Source organism: Colias croceus, chromosome 21, assembly GCF_905220415.1.
Source record: "Colias croceus chromosome 21, ilColCroc2.1".
Taxonomy (NCBI): domain Eukaryota; kingdom Metazoa; phylum Arthropoda; class Insecta; order Lepidoptera; family Pieridae; genus Colias; species Colias croceus.
Genome location: NC_059557.1, coordinates 8,778,552 through 8,801,893, shown reverse-complemented (window position 1 = coordinate 8,801,893; position 23,342 = coordinate 8,778,552). Strand labels below are relative to the sequence as shown.

At 34.0% G+C, this 23,342-nt stretch overlaps 2 protein-coding genes across 2 annotated transcripts; one reads left to right on the top strand and one right to left on the bottom strand.

Moving 5' to 3' along the window:
* Positions 1 to 781: 781 nt before the first annotated feature.
* Positions 782 to 23,141, bottom strand: LOC123701511 (Krueppel homolog 2). Its single transcript, XM_045649010.1, has 7 exons — positions 23,003 to 23,141; positions 20,988 to 21,149; positions 11,611 to 11,795; positions 4,435 to 4,502; positions 3,866 to 3,999; positions 3,413 to 3,631; positions 782 to 1,715 (listed from the first exon to the last, which is right to left on the bottom strand). Exons 2-7 carry the CDS (start codon positions 21,146 to 21,148, stop codon positions 1,712 to 1,714), a joined length of 771 nt encoding a protein of 256 aa, XP_045504966.1. The 5' UTR covers position 21,149; positions 23,003 to 23,141; the 3' UTR covers positions 782 to 1,711.
* Positions 13,558 to 20,378, top strand: LOC123701510 (uncharacterized protein K02A2.6-like). Its single transcript, XM_045649009.1, has 2 exons — positions 13,558 to 18,164; positions 20,237 to 20,378. The coding sequence occupies exon 1, from the start codon at positions 13,963 to 13,965 to the stop codon at positions 18,109 to 18,111; it is 4,149 nt and encodes a 1,382-aa protein (XP_045504965.1). The 5' UTR covers positions 13,558 to 13,962; the 3' UTR covers positions 18,112 to 18,164; positions 20,237 to 20,378.
* Positions 23,142 to 23,342: the final 201 nt, after the last annotated feature.

Below are 23,342 nucleotides of genomic sequence, written 5' to 3'. Positions count from 1 at the left end.
TAGGAAGAGCGAGATGTTCTAACACAAGCATTTAAATGCTTAAAAGGATGTCTCAATGACTGATATAATTGTAAACATATTTGTTACTGAATAAATATCTTTGATTTTGATTTTTTTGATTTTTGAGTGTTGTTCAGTATTAGAACATTGCATAGAATCTTTTCAAACGCACTAAGATCAACGAAAGAATTCTCTACGCCTGTAGACACTAAAATAATTTGACATAGTGGGGTTAGAATGAGCATTCGCTAATTTGATGTAAATGCACCGTTACGTAGCACCAAAAACAGGCAATTTTCGCTTATTTAGATTGTTCCAGACGAAGACGGTGCAGGTGGTTTCCTACTGTACCAATAATTGTAATAGGTATCTAGTAGTCTGAATCGTGAAGTGATCTATATGCAGATATTGACGATTGATCTATTATACATATAGACGAGCGTGCAATTTTTTTGCATGCTCGTTATTTAATACTAGCGGTCCGCCCCCGCTTCGCCCGTGGTACATATTTATCAATAAAAGGTAGCCTATGTTCTTTCTCAGGGTCTAAAGATTGTCTGTGCCAAATTTCATCAAAATCGGTTGAGAGGTTTATGCGTGAAAACCATACATACATACATACATAATTACAAACCTTTCCTCTGTATAATATTAGTATAGATTAACTCCATTTATGTTTATTTAAGTTGTAGAATACGAGTAAAGCCTGCTTAATAAAAATAAGGAAAATTTCATAAAGTCTTGAAAAAAAGGTAGATGAAGGATAAAAAAAACGAAGATATTTCTTAAACAACATTTATTTAAAATCCTTACTACATTCATCCCAAACCAAGTGCAAATATTAAGTCTTAATACAAAATGTGTATTTATTTTCTATTTTATGTATAACCGTATTCACATAATACATATATTGGAAATGAAGTGTAAATTAAATGCAAAACAAAGATAAATTGAGTCATTAAAAAGAGAATCTTTTTTTTTTCAGCAATGTTCAAATGAACCATAGACATACAAGATCATAGATAACAAATACCTCGTCGTTGATTTCTTTTATTTGAAATGTGTATGGAACTTTTAGCACATTATTGACAAGGCTAGAGGTAAAATTGATTAAAATTATCCTACAACTCCTTAAATAGCTAAATAAAATTGGACCAAAATTGTTCTCGTGTCATAAAAATTAATCTTACATTAGACCCGGTACACAATACAATAATTCAATACAACCAACTTATAACATACAAACATGCACAGTGTACTTTTTTATATATATGTAACTTAGACAGCAAAAAACCCTAGTCTTAACCTATCTGCGACTTACAGACAAATGATTTTTTCGATACAAATAAAATTTAGGTCAGTGTTGCATGTGATAAAACACATTTGCAGTATATTAGCCTAAATCCAGATTTTATTACATAGATATAAAAGGCAAATTTAGCACACATAAGCTTTAATTTGGACAGAGTTGGATGAAATAGTACCTTTTAACCCGTACCTTATATATTTTATAATTGTATAATAATGACCATAGATTAAAAAGAATTTTATAAACATATTTTGACTCATGTGTGCTCTTTTGTCTATGGTTGCACCAAGGAGCAAGTCTGCAGTTTATTTTTATTATTATCTGTCAAAGAGTAACAGCTTAAAATAAAATAAATATTTCCAGAGGCTGTTGAGTGATGCATCGATGATTCGACGGCAATGCTTATCTGAAACAAAAATTATAAGTATGCGTGAGAAAGATGATAATATCGTTTTGAGATTAGATGTTTTTAAAGTTATAGATACGAAAGTCAGGTAATTGCCTGACTCGTGTAGGCGAGCAAGCTTCGTGTGAAATAAATTACATCATTACATACACTCTTGTTCCTGTATTATTTCATAAGTAACGCGCGATACGAAGCTTATGAAACGCTTTCGATTGCCCTCCAATGAAATAAGATTCAGTACATTGCCTAACTACGAAATCCAATAAGAGTGAAAGAGAAATTTCGTCGCAGTCCTGCGCGTGAAACAAAAGATTTACTATGGAAAAATAGTCATATTCTGAGCGCCACGCGCCGCTCTCACGCAACGTTGCCATGTTATTACCGTCGCTCCGAATGACAGCAGCAATTGCGCGCGACGTTGCCACTCATAGGAGTGGCAACGTCGCGCGGGCAGCAATGCAAATTCGGGGATTTTCTAATATTATTATTCATTGATAATCATTGAATTCGTTTTGAAATAGCGTGCACTTTATACTTTTTTGTGTTTAAATGGATAATTGTTCATTTTTATGTAATAAACGATCTCGCAAAGGCTATTGTATTTTCGAAGTTTTATTTTAAGTGAACAACGATACTATTTTGGCTGGCGATATTGTTGTTGTTTAACCCGTCTTCATATGATACGATATTCAATAATAAATTATGTTAAATGGCCAAGAGATGTCAAGTTCCTGTAAAGTGTAACATGATATTGTAAGACTATAATAATATGATAGTCTCTCGTACGGTGTCAATAGATCTTTGCAATATAACTATAGAAGACAAATTTAGAGAGAGAATACATTATACATTTACGTGTAATATGAGATTGTGTCGTACGTGCGGCGTGTTTTGCATGTTTGCCGTTCGTGTTGCATGTGTTACATGTGTCAAATGTAAAATTATGCCATACGTGTGACTTGTGTTACATGTGTTATGTTGAGTGTCTTACATGTGTGCGTGCGTGTTGTGTGTGTAAGACATGTGTGCGTGCGTGGTGCGTGTGTTACATGTATGCGTGCGTGTTGCGTGTATACACGCGGCGTGTGTGTGTGCGCACTCACTGCTGTATCTCGACGGGTGGCGCCAGGTGGCACACGAGCTGCACGGCGGCGTGTGTGTGTGCGGGGTGTATGTGTGCGGGTGTGTGTGTGCGGGTGTGTGTGTGCGTGTGTGTGTGTGTGCGGGTGTGTGTGTGCGCACTCACTGCTGTATCTCGACGGGCGGCGCCAGGCGGCACACGAGCTGCACGGCGGCGTGTGTGTGTGCGGGGTGTGTGTGTGCGGGGTGTGTGTGTGCGGGTGTGTGTGTACGGGGTGTGTGTGTGCGCGGGGTGTGTGTGTGCGGGTGTGTGTGTGCGCACTCACTGCTGTATCTCGACGGGCGGCGCCAGGCGGCACACGAGCTGCACGGCGGCGTGTGTGTGTGCGGGGTGTGTGTGTGCGGGTGTGTGTGTACGGGGTGTGTGTGTGCGCGGGGTGTGTGTGTGCGGGTGTGTGTGTGCGCACTCACTGCTGTATCTCGACGGGCGGCGCCAGGCGGCACACGAGCTGCACGGCGGCGTGTGTGTGTGCGGGGTGTGTGTGTGCGGGTGTGTGTGTACGGGGTGTGTGTGTGCGCGGGGTGTGTGTGTACGGGGTGTGTGTGTGCGCACTCACTGCTGTATCTCGACGGGCGGCGCCAGGCGGCACACGAGCTGCACGGCGGCGAGCAGCGCCGAGCGCAGCGGCGCGGGCAGCGCGGGGCGCGCGGCGGTGCGCTCGGCGAACTCGCGCAGCTCGCGGAACGTGTTGCGCGTGTACGGGTTGCGGCGGGACGCGTACCGCCACGTCACGAAGTAGTAGTACATGAACGGCGAGAGCAAGCCGCTGTACCCGCTGGAACACGCACAGAAAATAAATTAGAAAAAAATACCGGCCGAATTGACAACCTCCTCCTTTTTTTAAGTAGGTTAAAAAGAAAACAAAAACAGATGCGTAGCACCCTACAGCAAAATGATTCAACAAGTCGATTAGAAAACCAGTCAACTCGATTAAAATGTATTTTATTTTGTCTTTGACAACCCTAAATAACGATTAAATTTTTACTATAATTTAAACAGGACTACTTACAGTAGGGCTAAGAAAGCGATGAGCGGGAATAGCACGATTTCAGCCAATGCGGCCGCGCGCAAAATGTTCCTCGCTTGGAATTCCACCAGCGAGATACCGATGCGAACCACCCACAATGAGTTCTGGCCTAGAGTCTGAAAGGAAATACATAAAACATAATATAATTGTTATACAATAAAACTCTGCCTAAGTTTGTAGCAAGCAGAGTTTTGTAATGAGCGTTACAATGAACTTTCAACATTACTGCCAAGAAATAAGATGTCAATTACATCGAATCTTTTAGAGAAAACTACTCGGAAAATTTGACGACCTTTAAGCGATATGATTCTAGCCAGGAAATATTAAAATGAGAAAGTTTAAATAAAAAAGTTTCATCGGAAATATCATAAACGTACTATTTTTTTTTTAATTGTCACTCTTTCTCTCTATCCCTTACACTTCTGCTATAAACTCCTCTCTCTGTCTCTAGCTTCAAATTCTCTTTTTAAAACACTACCACCAAATTGCTCAAGCTCTTTTGGCTTTTCTATCTACTTATTTAATAAAGAAAAATTAAAAATGGTACTTACATCAAGAATGACGAGCGAGTAGGAAGCTGCGTGGAGCATCGCAAACAGGAATATTGGCACCAGAATTACTGATCATATTCGATTAAGGAATAATTGCTTATATCATAATTCAACTAAAATACATATATACCTCTTAATGACAGAAGTATTCCATAACAATAGCATTTATTTATAAAAAAGAGCGCGTCCCGAGCACACGTGTCAGAAGTTAAACTTCTTAGGCAAGATATATCGATACCAAAATCGTCACCTTAATCCATGTCATGACGGTATTGTCATAACGCGACCTTGAAACTTTACTCTCAACACGCATAAAGAAGTTTCATTTCAATAATTAATTGAGAATGTTATGAAAAATAAAGCAATTGTTATAATGAAACTGAGTATTTTTATTGATCATTTATAGTAGATATCCTGTATAGTGTAGCATTCAATCGTAGTGAATAAACAATTATTGGTCTTTATTGATTGACCGAGGAAGTTTAATAACCTCTATACTTCATAATTATGTATATGTACATAGAAAAAGATATAGTATTAAGTATTTGTTTTTAAAAGCGTTTAATAATTTATAATTTTATAGTTCCGATTTCCGATACTAATACCTAAATACACAAATGAATCTAAATTGTGAATTAACAAGAAAATGGCTATAAAGTTAAATCATTACAGATTATTAGTTAACGACATTAACAGTAATTATTTAACGAATAATACTTCTGAAGGTTAGACACAACATCTATAATTATATTATATAGAGTTCACGTGTAAAACTATATTTATTGTAAGTTTTCGTGATTCAGTAGCTACTAATTAAAGATAGACATTATATTTAAAACTGATAACATCATGCAATGCTAGAAAGTGTGCTTGTATGTTTGTGGGTCACAGGTACCTACCTAAACTGTCAAATTTAACTGTCAAATGTCATATGTCAATATGACATTAAATTATTTTACTTATGTACGTACTTAAACTGGTATAAATGAGGCATTTATTAACTTAAGCTACGTTTTATCAATTTATTAATATGCGTTTATTTTGGTAAAAAAGGAAAATGATTTACCTTTTTCCATCCTAAATCCAGAAAAATACAATTAATTATACAGTATACTTACATTCACAGTACACTTATATGTGAAACTCATCATTTATTTAAATATTGATTAAAAACCTTGGTATAAGCCTAGTACTACAAGATAATTTATTTGGTTATATTCCATATGAATATTTAATTTTTTTTAAGTAACATAATGTTGACCTGACACAAAAAATTCTCACGTATATTGCAATACACTGATAAGTAAAGAGATAAATTAAAGTGTATAAATATGCGGAGATGTAGGTAGATTCGTAATAATATTATAATGATCCTGTGGCATCATAAAACTCGTTTTTTCGTAGCACATATTTATGAAAATAATACAGATATATTTTAATATAAATAAAATAAAAAAAACAATATGCTGATTACATCCCGGCGGTATAATATTATGTGCCTATTGCTAGTTACGTATACATCATATTATTTTGTGTAAGTACGTGCAATGTCGAAATTCCTAGAGATATTGTATCCTAGTAAATAAGATTTGTCTAATATGCCTATTTCATTCATAACAAAAACCAATCGAATAATAACAGACTGGTTAGAAATAAGACCTTTTGCTGTAAAGGCATTGCAGGAAAAAAACACATTCCACACACAAACGTTCTTTAGGTATATATGTACCTACTTGGGTATATAAGCAGTCGTGAGAAATATCACAAATCAATCATCAATATCACACATTCTAAGAGCAAGAGCAACTTTTGTCTCCACAACTATTTTGTCTCTCCCATCAACTCTATGGGCTAGTATGAAAGTGCACGCACGTAGCGACGCAACTCCCCATAGAGTTGATGGGAGAGACGAAGTAGTTGCGGAGACAAAAGTTGCTCTTGCGCGCTAGCTCTAATACATTTATTTGAATATGTTATTCCCATGGGATTTTCATAATCTTTGAATACTTTGTGGTTATAGCATGAATAGTAGTAAAAACAATAATTTAAAATTACCTGTAGATACGTATTCGATTATGTATAGTTCCATATATGGTCCCTTTAACGAGGCCTTGTGTATCTCGTTTTAATTTTATTAAAACGATTTTATTTACCTTGTTTTTTTCATTTCAATGCTCTTGCGCTTGGTGACATAATACACTTAAGTACAAGGCCGATTAAACTATGTATTATAGTACTTATTCTTCTATAGGAAAGCCTTTTTATAAATAATAACCGGAGAATGAAAAAGAGAGCGTGTGTGCGGAGCACACGACGTGTCGGAAGTGAAACTTCTTTGGCAGGATTGAAAGATACCAAAATCGTCGGCTCACTCCATGACGTGACGGTATTGCCGTATATTTAGGTACTGTAAACGCGCTTATAGAAGTTTCATTTCAAAACTATTTTGACGTAATTACATATTTAGGCTGGTTGCAGAGCTTGACCGACCGTCAGTGCGTACCGTCGGTCCTGACGATACGCATTAACAATTGTATGACTATGACACTAATGCGCATGACAATTCGCGTGCGTATGGTCGGTCTAGCTATGAACGGTTTTATGAATTTCCAAACATATGACAAGCGCGACCGACGTACGCACTGACGGTCGGTCAAGCTCTGCAACCAGCCTTAAATTTGAATATCCCATACGAAGCTACGTACATAAAGCAATTTGAGTGACTATTCTAACTGTACTACTCTTAAATCTGTCTTACTTGGGTAACGGTTAACTATTCTATAAAGTGTAAGTTAAAGAACTTTAACTGTATCCGATGTACATTCATTTTTGTAATAATATAAATTGTGGATTTGTCTTGACGAAATTTCTTTTAAGAAATATCCGAATTTTTTTATCCAATTTAATAAAGGCTAAAGGCTAAGAATTTTGTTATGAATTCAATTAAAAAATAACCCTTATTTTTAAGAACGCAGACCTTAAAATGCTTTGGTCAGTAATTCAATCCGTTATATTATAATAGAAATTCAACCTAATTTATACGACCATAAAGATTATTTTAATGGTAAATTAAATAATATATATGCAGAGGACGGTGAGAGTGACGTTGCGCATGAGTTGTCACTTGGCCCTCATTGTGGCCGGCCGCGGCGGCCGGTTAAATTTTACTTGAGACCTACTATACATTTCTTATTACACGCTTTTTATTAGCTTCACCTGTATGTTTGTATATTTGTTTGTAACCGACTTCTTTGGGCGCGATTTTGACCCACTTTAAACGGTCAGATTTTGTTAAACTTTGTAGATTTATTGAGGACCGATGACAATACACTAATTTGATAAAATTATTCCATTTTTCAATTTGCAACAAGCGTGTTTTTGAGTTTTTTTTTTTTTAAAGTATTATTATTTTTATTTTTAACTATAGGTATTTAAACGATCTATCATCCTATCCTATCCTATCCTACTAATTATTATAAATGCGAAAGTTTGTGAGGATGGATGTATGTGTATGTGTATGTGTAGGTGTGTATGTTTGTTACTCTTTCACTCAAATACTACTGAACCGATTACAATGAAATTTAGCACACATATAGAGGGTAACTTGGATAGGTTTTACTCCGGAAATCCCACGGAAACGGGAACTATGCGGGGTTTTTCTTTGAAAATGCGGGCGAAGCCGCGGAAAGCTAGTAGGTAATTTATAAATTATAACTGAGGAAAGTTACATCGAAATCCATTCAGCAGTTTCAAAGATTAAAAACCTAAACTCACCTATACATATAGGTACATAAATACTTGTTTAACATTTTGGCTATCTCTAACGTAATATAATTTTATTTATTTTTATATCTTTTTTAAACGGAAAGTATTATAAGACATTAATTACGTTATTGTAGTTATAAAGCCGTTCCGGTTCACCTTGACATCGTGGAGTAACTAACTACATCTACTATGGCATCTTTTCTCTACGTCACAACTCGTCTCAAACCACGAAATGGGATGTTTGTCAAAAGTTATTTGAGAACCTTACTAATTTTATACCTATTTGTTGAAGTTTAAATAATTGGTTGCGAGAATTTTATGTTTTTTTGCTCATGTTCATATCCTCCATGAAGTAAGTATGTACCTATATGTATGTATACAGCAACTACATAGAATTTGCACTATTATTAGTCTGTTAAAAAAAATGTTTAACAATGTTAACAATGTTAAATACGGGATGCAAAATTTTATAACTATATTATAATAAATCGTTACGAAGTTTAATAAATTTTCTAGTAAAACATAGATCAATAAAAATTAAAACCATTTCATATAAAATACACATATCCATGTAAGTAGATACTACAATTCGACATTGACAAACGACCTACCTATAAATAATAATCATATAAAGTACTAGTTAACCTGATCGAATATGATAAGATCTTTTTACCTCACATTCGTATATTAATTATTAAAGTGAAACTTTTATTACATCGTCTCAAACTTTTTGGTCTGTGTAGCGCATGTCGCGTGACGCACGATACGTACGATAATTATCGTACAAATACGTTAATTTTGAGTTAAATGTCTATAGTGTGAAAAAAAGTTTCACTTTTACCGTGGTTTCATAAAACCACACAACATTTTATTAAATTTATAAGATCGATTAAATTCATTAAAGTAATTAGTGTATTATTTCAAATTAACAAAGTTATATAAATAGGTAGATTGTAAATGTTTGTTGTTAGATAATAAACATTGAAATCTATTGATCTAAATAATATTGCCTTATTTTTGCTCACCCACATCATATTGTTATATTTCCTCTGATTGTTGGGTTGCCTGGTATAGATCGCTACCTAGCGATAAGGCCGCCCTTTGCTGTTTCTGTAGTCTTGTCTTTGTTATCTGTATTTATGTATTTTCAATGCAATAAAGTATAATAAATAAAATAAATAAATAAGAGTTAATCCAAACACAAACATTCGACTTTATAACGTTACGTTACTAGCTAAAACGAGTACCTACTTACTTTAAAAAAAAATGTGCGGGTACTAGTGTACACACGTAAGAAGTGAAACTTCTTTATGACCTCATGTTTAAAAAAATAATTTACTATAAGCAACTTTACAGAAATACGTCGAATCACGCGTGGTAGGGATAAGAAAAAGATGGCGCGTAACGGAAAAATGTCACGAGTAACGAAAAAATGTTACACTTAATTTTTTCTAACCCCGATAAAGAAGTTTCACTTCAAAAATCGAAACCGTTGGCCATTATTGATTTTTTTAATGAAAATAGTGACCTAATTTTGAACTTGATCTTCAACTATTTCTAATGCAAATGTCGTCCATGTCAGTGTTGTGGTTTAGACGTGAAGGCGTGAAGGAAAGACAGACAGATATTTATAATACATACTAGCTTTCCGCCCGCGGCTTCGCCCGCGTTTTCAAAGAAAAATCGACATAGTTCCCGTTCCCAAGGGATTTCCGGGATAAAACCTATCCTATCTCTCAAGTTGGATCAAACTGCACATGGTGTGCGAATTTTATTACAATCGGTTAAGTGGTTTAGGAGTCCATTGAGGACAAACATTGTGACACGAGATTTATATATATTAAGATTTAGTATGGACATAATAAAATACGATATGATGATGATACCAATATATTGTGTGTACACAGACAGGTGACGTTATCTATCTAATCAATATTATACCTGTCTCCTTCGTTTGTTTTACGCAATATGAGATAAAAATATTCAGCGTTTATCCTTTGAATAATTCTTGATCGGTCATAGAAAATCTTAATTTATCTTAGATAACATTATAATTAATAAGATTATGGATTTAGATAATAATGTTTACGATTAGTCATACGAAATAGTTGAATCGAAATGTGAAGCAAATATAATATTTTGTGACATCATTTAGGTACATGATAGGTTATATCCACAAAAAAGCAATAGGTAGATTATTCATTGTTACAATAAATTATTGTAAATCAGTGGATCTGCCTACAGCCTAAGGTTGGCTAAGCATGATAACTGTGAAAATTTTTGAAAAATAAACAAAAGCAAACGAAATCGGAGCAGGCAACTAATGTAATTCTTTAGTTTACAATGTATGAGATATATCATAATTAATTGTAATATGTATGAATAAAGTCATAGGTATCTATCGAAATTGTGTCGTCAAAAAATTCACTTTCCTTAGTAATTTAAGTTAAGGCAAATACAAAACCGGATAGACGCTATTTCCTTTTATAATAAAACAATCCAATGACACTGTGTATTTAAAAATCAGATATTACGTGTGATTGTAGACAATATAAAGAATTATCGCGTTAATGTAGCCTCAAGGTTGTGACGACCGATGTACTTTGCTGCATAGAACATTCAAGCAAAGCATTTAAAAATATAATATTTGTATTACTAATGTTTATCTTTTATGTGCAACATAGAAAAAGGACATTATTTTGTTTACGAATAAAAACGTGTATTACGAATTCTATACCTACTTTAGGAATGTGTAGGTATAAATAATTTATATAAAAATATTGAGCAAATATTAATAAAAATTGGAACGGATGAAAAACCTATTTCCCAAAAGGGGATATTAGATCGCACTAAATCACATTATATCAATAATAGTATTAATCTTATGTAATTTTATTTTAATGTGTTTATGTAACTGCCGAGGTCAAAGAAAGCACGTGTTTATTAATTGTATTGCACATAATGAATATAAAATGAATCTTGAATGAATGATCTTTCATTTTTTTTAATGTAGCGTTAATTAAGTTTAAAGATTGAATATATATTTAGTAGTTACTACTGTGATTCAGTTTATTGAATTCATTATTTCTCGAACTACCTTTAAAGTAACTAATTTATAATTTACTAGCTTTCCGCCCGCGGCTTCGCCCGCGTTTTCAGAGAAAACCCCGCATAGTTCCCTTTCCCGTGGGATTTCCGGGATAAAACCTATCCTATCTCTCAAGTTGGATCAAACTGCACATGGTGTGCGAATTTTATTATAATCGGTTAAGTGGTTTAGGAGTCCATTGAGGACAAACATTGTGACACGAGATTTATATATATTAAGATAAACCGAAACTTACCAGTACAGTCCTCAAGATAATTTGAGGTTTTAAAACTACTTATAAACTAAATTATTAAAAAGGATACATATATGCGGTGTGACGTTCATGAAGATCAATGAATAGAAGAGATAATGAGCGCTGTCCTCAAGGAAGAATCTGTTGAGGAACTCTCTAGAGAGTGCTATTTCGTTTGGCGGTATCCTCTGGTGGAGACGGAGGGCTGATGTCGCGGCGTTCGCTAGGAGTGCCTTGTAGAATGATGACACGGGACTGTTGGGAAATATGTAGCTATAGGCTATATATGTTACAGTCAAAACCCTGAACCGGTCAATAACGTTATTGACCGGTAGAATCAGTTAATAAGGATATTGACTAAGGCCGTTGGTTAATATCCTTATTAACTACTTTTATCTGATTAAACCAGTTAATAACGTTATTGACTAAGGGCATCGGTCAATATCCTTATTAACTGATTTTAAGTCGAAATATCTAGTCAATATAGGTTTTAACCGACGTGCCCAGTCAAAACTCATAAAAAGTTAAGGACGTTAGTGAAATTATACTAGAAAATCATTTAAAAAGGTTCATAAAACTTTTTAAAGCGCAATATTAAAGACTTTTATGTTTTATTAATGAATTCGGGGTATTGTTTGTAAACTGTAACCGCGCGAGAATACGTGCCCCAAAATATTTTTGAAGATGGCAATTGTGTTTTAATAACAACTAGGTTTCCGGCTTTCCGCCCGCAGCTTCGCCCGCACAGTCAAAGAAAAACTGCATAGTTCCCGTTCCCGTGGGATTTCCGGGATTGCGTTAGTTTCTGATTTGATGGAGTGACCTGCAGGTTTACTTCGAAGACTGCTACTGGATCTAATAGACGAGTAGAGCTAGGAATGCCGAGTATGGGCTCGTTTTGTTAGTTATGTCGAGACCTTACCTCCGGACTTGATGGAGTGACCTGCAGGTGTACTTCGAAGACTGCTACTGGAACTATTATACGAGTAGAGCTAGGTGTGCCGAGTTTGGGCTCGTTTTGTTAGTTATGTTGAGACCTTACCTCCGGAATTGATGGAATGATCTGCAGGTGTACTTCGAAGACTGCTACTGGAACTAATAGACGAGTAGAGCTAGGTGCTAGTTCCAGTAGCAGTCTTCGAAGTACATCTGCAGGTCACTCCATCAAGTCCGGAGGTAAGGTCTCAACATAACTAACAAAACGAGCCCAAACTCGGCACACCTAGCTCTACTCGTCTATTAATTCCAGTAGCAGTCTTCGAAGTACACCTGCAGGTCACTCCATCAAGTCCGGAGGTAAGGTCTCAACATAACTAACAAAACGAGCCCAAACTCGGCACACCTAGCTCTACTCGTCTATTAGTTCCAGTAGCAGTCTTCGAAGTACATCTGCAGGTCACTCCATCAAGTCCGGAGGTAAGGTCTCAACATAACTAACAAAACGAGCCCAAACTCGGCACACCTAGCTCTACTCGTATAATAGTTCCAGTAGCAGTCTTCGAAGTACACCTGCAGGTCACTCCATCAAGTCCGGAGGTAAGGTCTCGACATAACTAACAAAACGAGCCCATACTCGGCATTCCTAGCTCTACTCGTCTATTAGATCCAGTAGCAGTCTTCGAAGTAAACCTGCAGGTCACTCCATCAAATCAGAAACTAACGCAATCCCGGAAATCCCACGGGAACGGGAACTATGCAGTTTTTCTTTGACTGTGCGGGCGAAGCTGCGGGCGGAAAGCCGGAAACCTAGTTGTTATTAAAACACAATTGCCATCTTCAAAAATATTTTGGGGCACGTATTCTCGCGCGGTTACAGTTTACAAACAATACCCCGAATTCATTAATAAAACATAAAAGTCTTTAATATTGCGCTTTAAAAAGTTTTATGAACCTTTTTAAATGATTTTCTATTATAATTTCACTAACGTCCTTAACTTTTTATGAGTTTTGACTGGGCACGTCGGTTAAAACCTATATTGACTAGATATTTCGACTTAAAATCAGTTAATAAGGATTGTTGGCACCATAAATTGGATATTGATAATCTGTGGTACACACAGCGTCATCTGGCAACACTATATTTCGGGAAGACATCTTTGATTTTACATTGGTCTTATACACGGCATTCTATACAATCCTTTTCTGTTAATTACTATTTACAATTGTTACATGAAATAAAATATACATTGAGATTAATTGCTTTCTATTATACAACCCGACATACATAACAGATTGGCGACGAGGACGGAGGAAGTGGAAATTCAATACTAATAATCAAGTGAAGAACATCGTGCGTACGTCGACCCATGTGCTCCTAACACCTTTTCCTTTGTTCCAAGGGTTCCACATCCCGTGATGATAACCCGCTTCACAACCTCCTTTTTCCTTTACAATAATATACAATACATTACAAGTACGCAAAATGGAACAGCAATTGGGGCAAGTATTATCTCAAATGTTAGAAACTATTCGAGGAATTCAAGTACAACAAGCGCAATTACAACAACAATTACAAAATACGGATAAATCGGTGAGTGGAATTACATTACAACCATACGACGAAAACAATGAAAGTTTCGCATCGTATTTACAAAGGTTAGAAAATTACATTAATTTAAAAGGAGTCACAAATGATAAAACAAAATCACAGATTTTTCTGAACTGCATTGGTCCTAAATACTACCAAGTTTTACAAAATATTACAGCACCTGATTCTCCGAAAACTAAATCATATTATGACCTGATACAATTATTGAAAAACCATATCGCACCTGAACCCGGTGAAGTAGCCCAACAGCACAAATTTTGTTTAAGACAACAATACGAATGTGAAAGTATTTCGAATTATGTTGCTGGTTTAAAAGAACTAGGGGGAAAATGTAACTTTAAATGTGCGAGCTGTCAACACAGCACATTTGAAACTCATCTGCGAGTACAATTCATACGAGGTCTCCGGAGTACAGAAATAAAAGAAAGATTACTACAAGAAAGCTCATCTACAAAGGTTGATGATTTAATTAAGATTGCAATGGCGATTGAGACATCAAAAGCTGAAACAAAAGAAATGTGTTCTGGCCAAGTAAACATTAACAAAATTTCAACAAAATCAAATCATTTCAAAATTAAAACAAACATACAGCAACCTACAAAAATAAATACATACAAAAGAGAAAATATAAATAAATCATACAGTTCATATCACAAGAAGAAGAGAGAAATAAAATGTTTTCGCTGTGGCAAAGAAAACCATACAGCAAGACAATGCCGTTTGAAAGATAAACTATTTTGCAAGAAATGTAAGATAAAGGGACATATACAATCGGTATGTTTCAAAGATCAAAAACAACTTGACTTAGTACAGGATCAATTCAACGAGGAAGATGAAATATATGAAATACATAAGATATTTAACAATAACATACACAGTGATAAATTTAACATAACCTTATTATTAAATGGAAAAATACATACTTTGGAACTGGATACAGGCGCTGCAGTTACTACATGCTCAACAAATTTTTATGAGAAATATTTTAGTAATCTGAAACTTAAAAATACATCAGTAAAGTTAAGAACATACACAGGAGAAATAATACACCCATTAGGAACTTGTAATTTAAATATTCAGTATAAGAACACAGTTATTGAAGGAAGAATCTTTGTAATTGACCGCGAAGTAGACACCGTAGTTGGAAGAGAATGGCTTAGAAAATTGAACTTAAATTTTGAATTAAATACAATATACAAAGAAGAACAAGACATAACAGAGAAAGAATTCAAATATAAATTACAAACATTATTAGAAGAATATAAAGAGTTATTTACAGAAGAAATAGGTGAAATTAAAGATTATCAAGCAGCATTTAAATTGAAAGAAGGTTCAGTTCCAGTTTACTTAAAGCCACGCCCAGTACCATTTGCATTGAAAAATCAAGTAGAGGCAGAAATTGACAGATTAGAAAAAGAAGGCATATTAGAAAAGGTTACATACTCACAGTGGGGTACACCAATTGTCCCCGTGTTGAAACATAATGGAAAGGTACGACTATGTGCCGACTACAGAGCTACATTAAATAAAAACCTAGAGAATGACAATTATCCAATTCCCCGAGTTGAAGAGATATTTTCAAAGCTCAGCGGTGGTAAATATTTTTGTACATTGGACATTAACCAAGCGTATTTACATATGAAGACAAATGATGATACAGCAGAGATGCAAGCCATAAGTACATGTAAGGGCACATACAAAGTAAGAAGACTGATGTTCGGTGTGAAAATAGCACCAAATGTTTGGCAAAGATACATGGATCAGACACTACAAGGATTAGACGGTACAGCTTGTTTTTTCGATGATATCGCTTTACAAGGACATTCATACATACAATTACTACAAAGAATCCGAAAAGTATTTAATAAACTTAAAGAATGTGGATTACATCTAAACAGGAAGAAGTGTCAATTTTTTCAAAAATCAGTTACATATTTGGGACATAAAATAAATGAAAAAGGATTACACCCTACAGAAGAAAAGATAAATGATATAAAGAATAGCCCACGTCCCACAGATGTTACATCTCTACGTACTTTCTTAGGAATGATAAATTATTATCAACAATTTATATCTAATTTGGCATCTAAACTAAATCCTTTATACAAGCTATTACAGAAAGATACAAAATTTATATGGAATAAAGAATGTGAACAAGCATTTCAAGAGTTGAAAAATGAACTATGTGGAGAAAGAGTACTTATACCATTCCATGAGAACTTACCTGTCACATTAGCTACAGACGCATCTCCTACAGGATATGGAGCTGTTTTATCACACATTATGCCGGATAAAACTGAACGACCTATAGCATTTGCATCAAGATCTTTAACTAAAGCAGAAAAAGGTTACAGTCAGTTGGATAAAGAAGCAGCAGCTCTAGTATGGGGATTAAAGAAATTTTTTCAATATTGTTACGGCAGGAAGATATTACTCATTGTAGATAATCAACCATTAGCTAGAATTTTACACCCAGAGAAAGTTACACCAGCTACAACAGCCATACGACTAGTACACTATGCAAACTTTTTAGCAGGATTTGACTATGAGATACGATTAAGGAAGACTACAGAACATGCGAATGCCGACTATTTTTCAAGAATACAATATACAGATACAACTGATAGGAATGAGACAATGACAGACGATGAAGCGTTTTACCTAAATCAAATTGCAGAAATGCCAGTTTCATTAAAGGAAATAAGAGAAGCTACAGCCACTGACCCTGAGTTACAAAAATTATACATAGAGATACAGTCAGGAAGAGAAGATACAGGAAGACTATACGAATATTCGTTACAAAACAATTGCATATTTTATGGCATAAGAATTGTAATACCTAAAAAATTACAACCTCAAATATTAAAAGAACTACATACAGCTCACACCGGTATTGTGAAGATGAAGGCGTTAGCCAGAAGCTACGTCTGGTGGAAGAATATAGACATGGATATAGAGAACATGGTAAAGCAATGTAAAACATGCTGTTTAATGAAGAACAACCCTACTAAAGTACCTATACACATCTGGGAATATCCGAAAGAACCATGGAGTAGAATTCATATTGATTACGCAGGACCATTCATGAATCAATATTTTCTTATTGTGGTAGATGCCTACACAAAATGGTTAGAGGTAATACCTACTACTTCTATCACAGCTACAGCTACTATTAATATTTTAAAGAAAATCTATACTACGTTTGGCTTACCAGTTACCCAAGTATCTGATAATGGAAGACAATTTAGATCAGAGGAAATGTTAAGATTTTTAAAGGAAAATGGAATTCAAGCAAAGTTTACAGCACCATTTCACCCATCTACAAATGGTCAAGCAGAAAGATATGTACAAACGGTTAAAAATAAACTTAAAGCAATGATGAACGAAGAAGGATCTGTACAAGATAAGTTACAAAGATTTTTAATGATGTATAGAAAAACACCTAATAGCTCTACAGGGCAGAGTCCAGGAGAAATGATGTTTAAAAGAATATATAGAACAAGAATAGATTTAGTGAAAAGAAAACAAGAAGTTAGAGATTGCAACAATGAAGAATTAAAGGTAAACAAAGAGTTTAAACCAGGGGATAGAGTACAAATAAGGATGTATGATAGTAACAAATGGAAATTTGGAAGAATATTAGAGAGGAAAGGAAAATTACATTACGAGGTGGAAGTAGATGGAAAGATACATCACAGACATATTGATCAGATAATAAAGACATCTTGTTTGAGTGAGAACTTTAATACACCAGATACTTACCGACCAACGTACCCGCAAGAGAATTCACCTACACCAGCTTCACCTGAAAAAGAATGCATACAACCTAGCCCTACAGTAATATTACATACAAGTCCTACTCGAAGAAGATCATCTACACAGCCAGTAGAAAGTCCAGGAAATTACCAACCAGAAAACCTTGTACCAGAAACAATTCCAGATACACATGAACCTACACCGTCCAGAATTGAAATCCGTCGTAGTACTAGGATGAGAAGACCTCCAAACAGATTGAACCTTTGAATTTATAACGAGGGAGAGTGTTGGCACCATAAATTGGATATTGATAATCTGTGGTGGTGTGCGTTATTAAAAAACCTACAACTAATAACAGAGACAATAAAACTCACATACTAAGCGAATCAACAATAAAACTACTAAACAGGCGAACAGAATTATTAAAAACTAAAAATAAAACAAAAGAAATTAAAGAGGAACTTAAAAAATTGTTTAAATTATCAAATAAAGAAATAGCAAGAGATTACAAAAACCATAGAAGCAAAATTATAGAGAAAAACTTAGACAAATACAGAAGCATCAAACGAGCTAACAAAGAACTTACTACACATAAAGACTGGATACTTAAACTAAACAAAAAGCAAGACACAACTAAAACACGTCAGGATATTATTAACTACGCAACTTCATTTTATAAAGAATTATATAAGAAACCAGAAATAATGATACAAAATACACAGAAAAAGTCCTTGAGTACGCAACATAAGGTAGATATTGTAAACGAATTTGTTAGTGAGGACGAAGTATTAAAACATATCAAAAAACTAAAATCTGACAAAAGTCCAGGCCCAGATAATATTACCAATGAAGCTTTAAAGATAGGTGCACCAGTACTCACTCCATATCTCGCACAACTTTATAACTTAGTACTTCAAACCGAAAATGTACCTAAACAATGGTACTGCTCAGAGATAGTTTTGCTCTACAAAAAAGGTGATCCATTAGATATTGCTAATTATAGACCTATTAGCCTTCTATCTAGTATTTATAAACTTTTCACATCCATACTTTTGAGTCGGTTAACACCACTAATAGATTCCCAACAACCAATTGAACAAGCAGGCTTTCGTTCAGCCTTTTCAACTATAGATCATATCCACACGTTAGACCAAGTACTAGAGAAATATAAAGAGTTCAATCACCCGCTTTATGTAGCTTTTGTTGACTACTCAAAAGCATTCGACTCCATTACTCACTGTTCAATTTGGAAAGCGCTCGAATCATGCAAAATAAGTACCACATATATAAACATTCTAAAGAACATCTACTCTCATAGTGTAAGCAGAATACGGTTAGAAAACAAAGGAGAAGAGATACAAATCGGACGAGGAGTTAGACAAGGCGACCCCTTATCGCCAAAGCTGTTCATCGCAGTATTGGAGGACGTCTTCCAGAGTATTGACTGGAAAAACAAAGGGCTGTGGATTTCAGGCCGATATCTTAGTCATCTAAGATTCGCAGATGACATAGTTCTATTTGCCAACTCAGCCAACGAACTAGAACAAATGTTACAACTGTTATCGAACTCCAGTCAGGAAGTAGGCCTACATATGAACCTTCAAAAAACTAAAATAATGACCAATTCTCGAACTAAATTAATACAAATATCCGGTAATAAAATCGAATATGTTAACAGCTACATATATCTAGGAAAGCTAGTATCATTTAACGAAAACTGTAATGAAGAAGAAGTTGATAGAAGAATTAATGGGACATGGAAAAAATTTTGGGCTCAAAAAGAAATTTTAAAAGGAGACTACCACATAGGATTGAAGAGAATAGTGATGGATACTTGTATTTTACCTAGTTTGACATACGGGAGCCAGACATGGACATATACAAAGAAAATTAAAAACAAAATTACCACATGCCAACGTTCAATGGAACGAAGTATATTAAAAATAAAAAAAATACAGAAGATTAGAAGCAAAGACATAAGAAATAAAACTAAACTAACAGATGCTCTCCGCCAAGCTCTACATCTCAAATGGCAATGGGCGGGTCACATATCGAGATATACAGATAACAGATGGACATTACTGACAACTAAATGGGCAGGACCAACAGGAAAAAGGAAAAAACGTAAACCAAGAAAGCGATGGGCTGATGATTTAATAGAAACGGTGGGCAAAAACTGGATGAAAATTTCACAGGATAGGATTACATGGAAGAGGAGAGAGGAGGCTTTTACCCAATAAGGGGTCCGTGGAAATAAGAAAAAATTAAACTAACATTAGATACTAAAATAAATTAAGTTAAACTAACAACTAACAAAACATTTGAAATGTAAATTTTGATTTATTACACGGAATAAATGAGCTTTATTATTATTATTTATTATTAATCTGTGGTACACACAGCGTCATCTGGCAACACTATATTTCGGGAAGACATCTTTGATTTTACATTGGTCTTATACACGGCATTCTATACAATCCTTTTCTGTTAATTACTATTTACAATTGTTACATGAAATAAAATATACATTGAGATTAATTGCTTTCTATTATACAACCCGACATACATAACAAGGATATTGACCGATGCCCTTAGTCAATAACGTTATTAACTGGTTTAATCAGATAAAATCAGTTAATAAGGATATTAACCGACGCCCTTAGTCAATATCCTTATTAACTGATTTTACCGGTCAATAACGTTATTGACTGGTTCAGGGTTTTGACTGTAACATATACATAGATTTTTGAGTAAAAAAGAAATGAATCTTCTAAGACAAGTGACGAAGAACACAATGTATTACAAAACTAATCAGATATCTTAATTATGGTAGTCCTTTGCATGATAAAACAATGAAATAATTCCGTTCTATTGTCTATAAAACCCGTGGGGGTTAATATAGCTGCATGATAAAAAGATAATTCTATAAAAACCAGTAAAAGTTTCTAAATAAATCAGGATATGTTATGCATCAATTAAGCTGTGTTGATAAGGAATTTATCCAGTTGCTATGCACAAACAAAATTAAAAAAAAACCAACATTTTATTTAAAATATAAATAAATTTGGATACCATACATAACTAAACCCCCTAAATACTAATAATTCATTTAAGTAACAATTATAAAACAAAATAACACTTACTTGGTGAAAATAGGGATGACATATCCGATAGTGCACAGAATAGTTAAAATTCTAACACCCCACAGGGCGACGTCTACTTTGTTGGCAATAACGTGAGCTTTTAACGCAGGCATGCCCTTTGGTGGGCCGGTGTCGCCTGCTTGTGGGTTTGGTTCAGCCATTCTGAGGACAATAGGACTGATATAAGTAAACTATAACACTATATAATATGATAGGTTAGGTTATATAGGATAGGTTACTTAAAAGTTAAAACTATAGTCAAATGTTGGATGCTAAAAGAGATTTATTTATTAATCCTAATCTATTTTCAATATATTCAATGAGTATATAGAGCCATGTGTTAAAATGGTTATATTCAAACCTACATTTCTTTTTTATTACAGTTAATATTGTAATATTAAAGGTAATAAAATGGTAAAATTCTTATAACCTATTTCTTTCACATGTAGGTATGGCTATAAGGAAAATATGCTAATGATTCTAGGTTAGTCAAGTTTTTCATTAATATTAATATTTCTAAATCATCATCATCATCATCAGCCCATATACGTTCCCACTGCTGGGACACGGGCCTCCTATGAGGGTACAGGCCATAATCCACCACGCTGGCCAAGTGCGGGTTACATTGCATCTTAAACACACATTGCATCTTAGTCCCAAAAAGAGTGCTCTTCTAATGTTTAATGAATATAAAGTTTTTATTTTTAAGTTTATAATATTTGTTAGAAATAATAACAGAACATATTAAAACACATTTAATTAATAACTGAATGGATTTTAGAAAAATACTACCTACACATAAAATTATGATACAAAACGGAAAATAGCATATTTTATTTTAAAAAAAACACCTTCATGGTCCAACTAGAGAGATTTGTACCATATCTTAATAAAATATTTGTAAATTCATATTTTATTTTTTTTGTCAAAATAAAATAAAGTTTTTTTTTTAATTTTAGTGAACATAAGCTTTGATCACAATCCTCATATAAATGCATCAAAATGAATTATAAGAAACATTGTACATATTTATGGACATAAAAAAAATTATCAGTAATTAGCCTTGACATTGAAATGTTTAACTTATGTAAATAATTCTCAGTAATTATTCACAATAACCTTCAGATATCTACCTGAGTAGACTTTATTATTTCATTACAATAATTGTAAAATAAATACTTCATGATGAAATATTAAAATAGACGTCTAAGTTTTCTTAGTAAATTTTGATAATTTTCAGAAAATGAAATTGGGTCATTGAATCATCACTATCATATAGCTGTATTCCATCTTATAAGAAGGTCAAAGAAAGTCTCATTGCAATAAGTATAAAAACTTTTACTATTAAGTTAACTGTATTTTGATATTAAGCTTGTCATGCATCAGTTTTGTTATATTCCTAGAATGTACACATTACATTATCAATTCTTACTAATTTTACCTATGCATTCTTAATGAAAAGAGACATTAATGCAAAACTTTAAAAGATATTCTATATAAAGAATTTAAAGTTACATTAAATGAGAAATATATTTTAAAGTTTTGTTTACTTTGTAATAATTAAGATTAAGATATAAAGATAACTAAAATAGTTATTGTTATCAGGTGAATTGAATATACCTTTGAGCAGACTATACCAAAAGATAATGTTATCAGGTTAGGCAGTGTCAGATAAAAAGTCAGATTGAAACTAAAATTAAATGCACGAGGAATATGTAATGGTTTACTTCACATTTTAATACAATGGATTATGAGGACACTGAAGAGGGAAGTGATTATTAAATGTTTATTGAACAAGTGGGCCACGACAAAAATGCGATACTCAATCGATTGTGAAAAATTATAAACCCAACCTTCGTTAGGTCACATAAACCTGAAATTTTATTAGCTCGTGTTGTCACGAAGTGGAAAAACTCGTTTATGGAAAAATTAATTTGTGAAAATCATACATAATTTTTTAGTTAACAAGCATAATTTATTTATTTTAATAAGAGAACAAGACGAAAAATACTTACATTCTTTTGTTAAATAGCTTGGTACACTTATTGAATTGATATAATTAATTGCGAAAGTTAAAAATATCAAATCACACAACGCAATCCACGAACGCACGATACGTGAACATTATTTGTTGGATGACAGCAAGATGACAGATCACAATGACAAGTTAAAAATTGAAACTTTACCGTATCCACAGATTACTCAATATCGTTGCAGACAATGAATAGAAAAATTTTCATAGCTTGATTTTTATTTTTGGGATATTCATATCCACTTCATATCAAATTACACAGATCAAATTGCTATTCAAATCAAAACACTTTTTTGCTAAATTGTTATCCACTGACTTTCAAA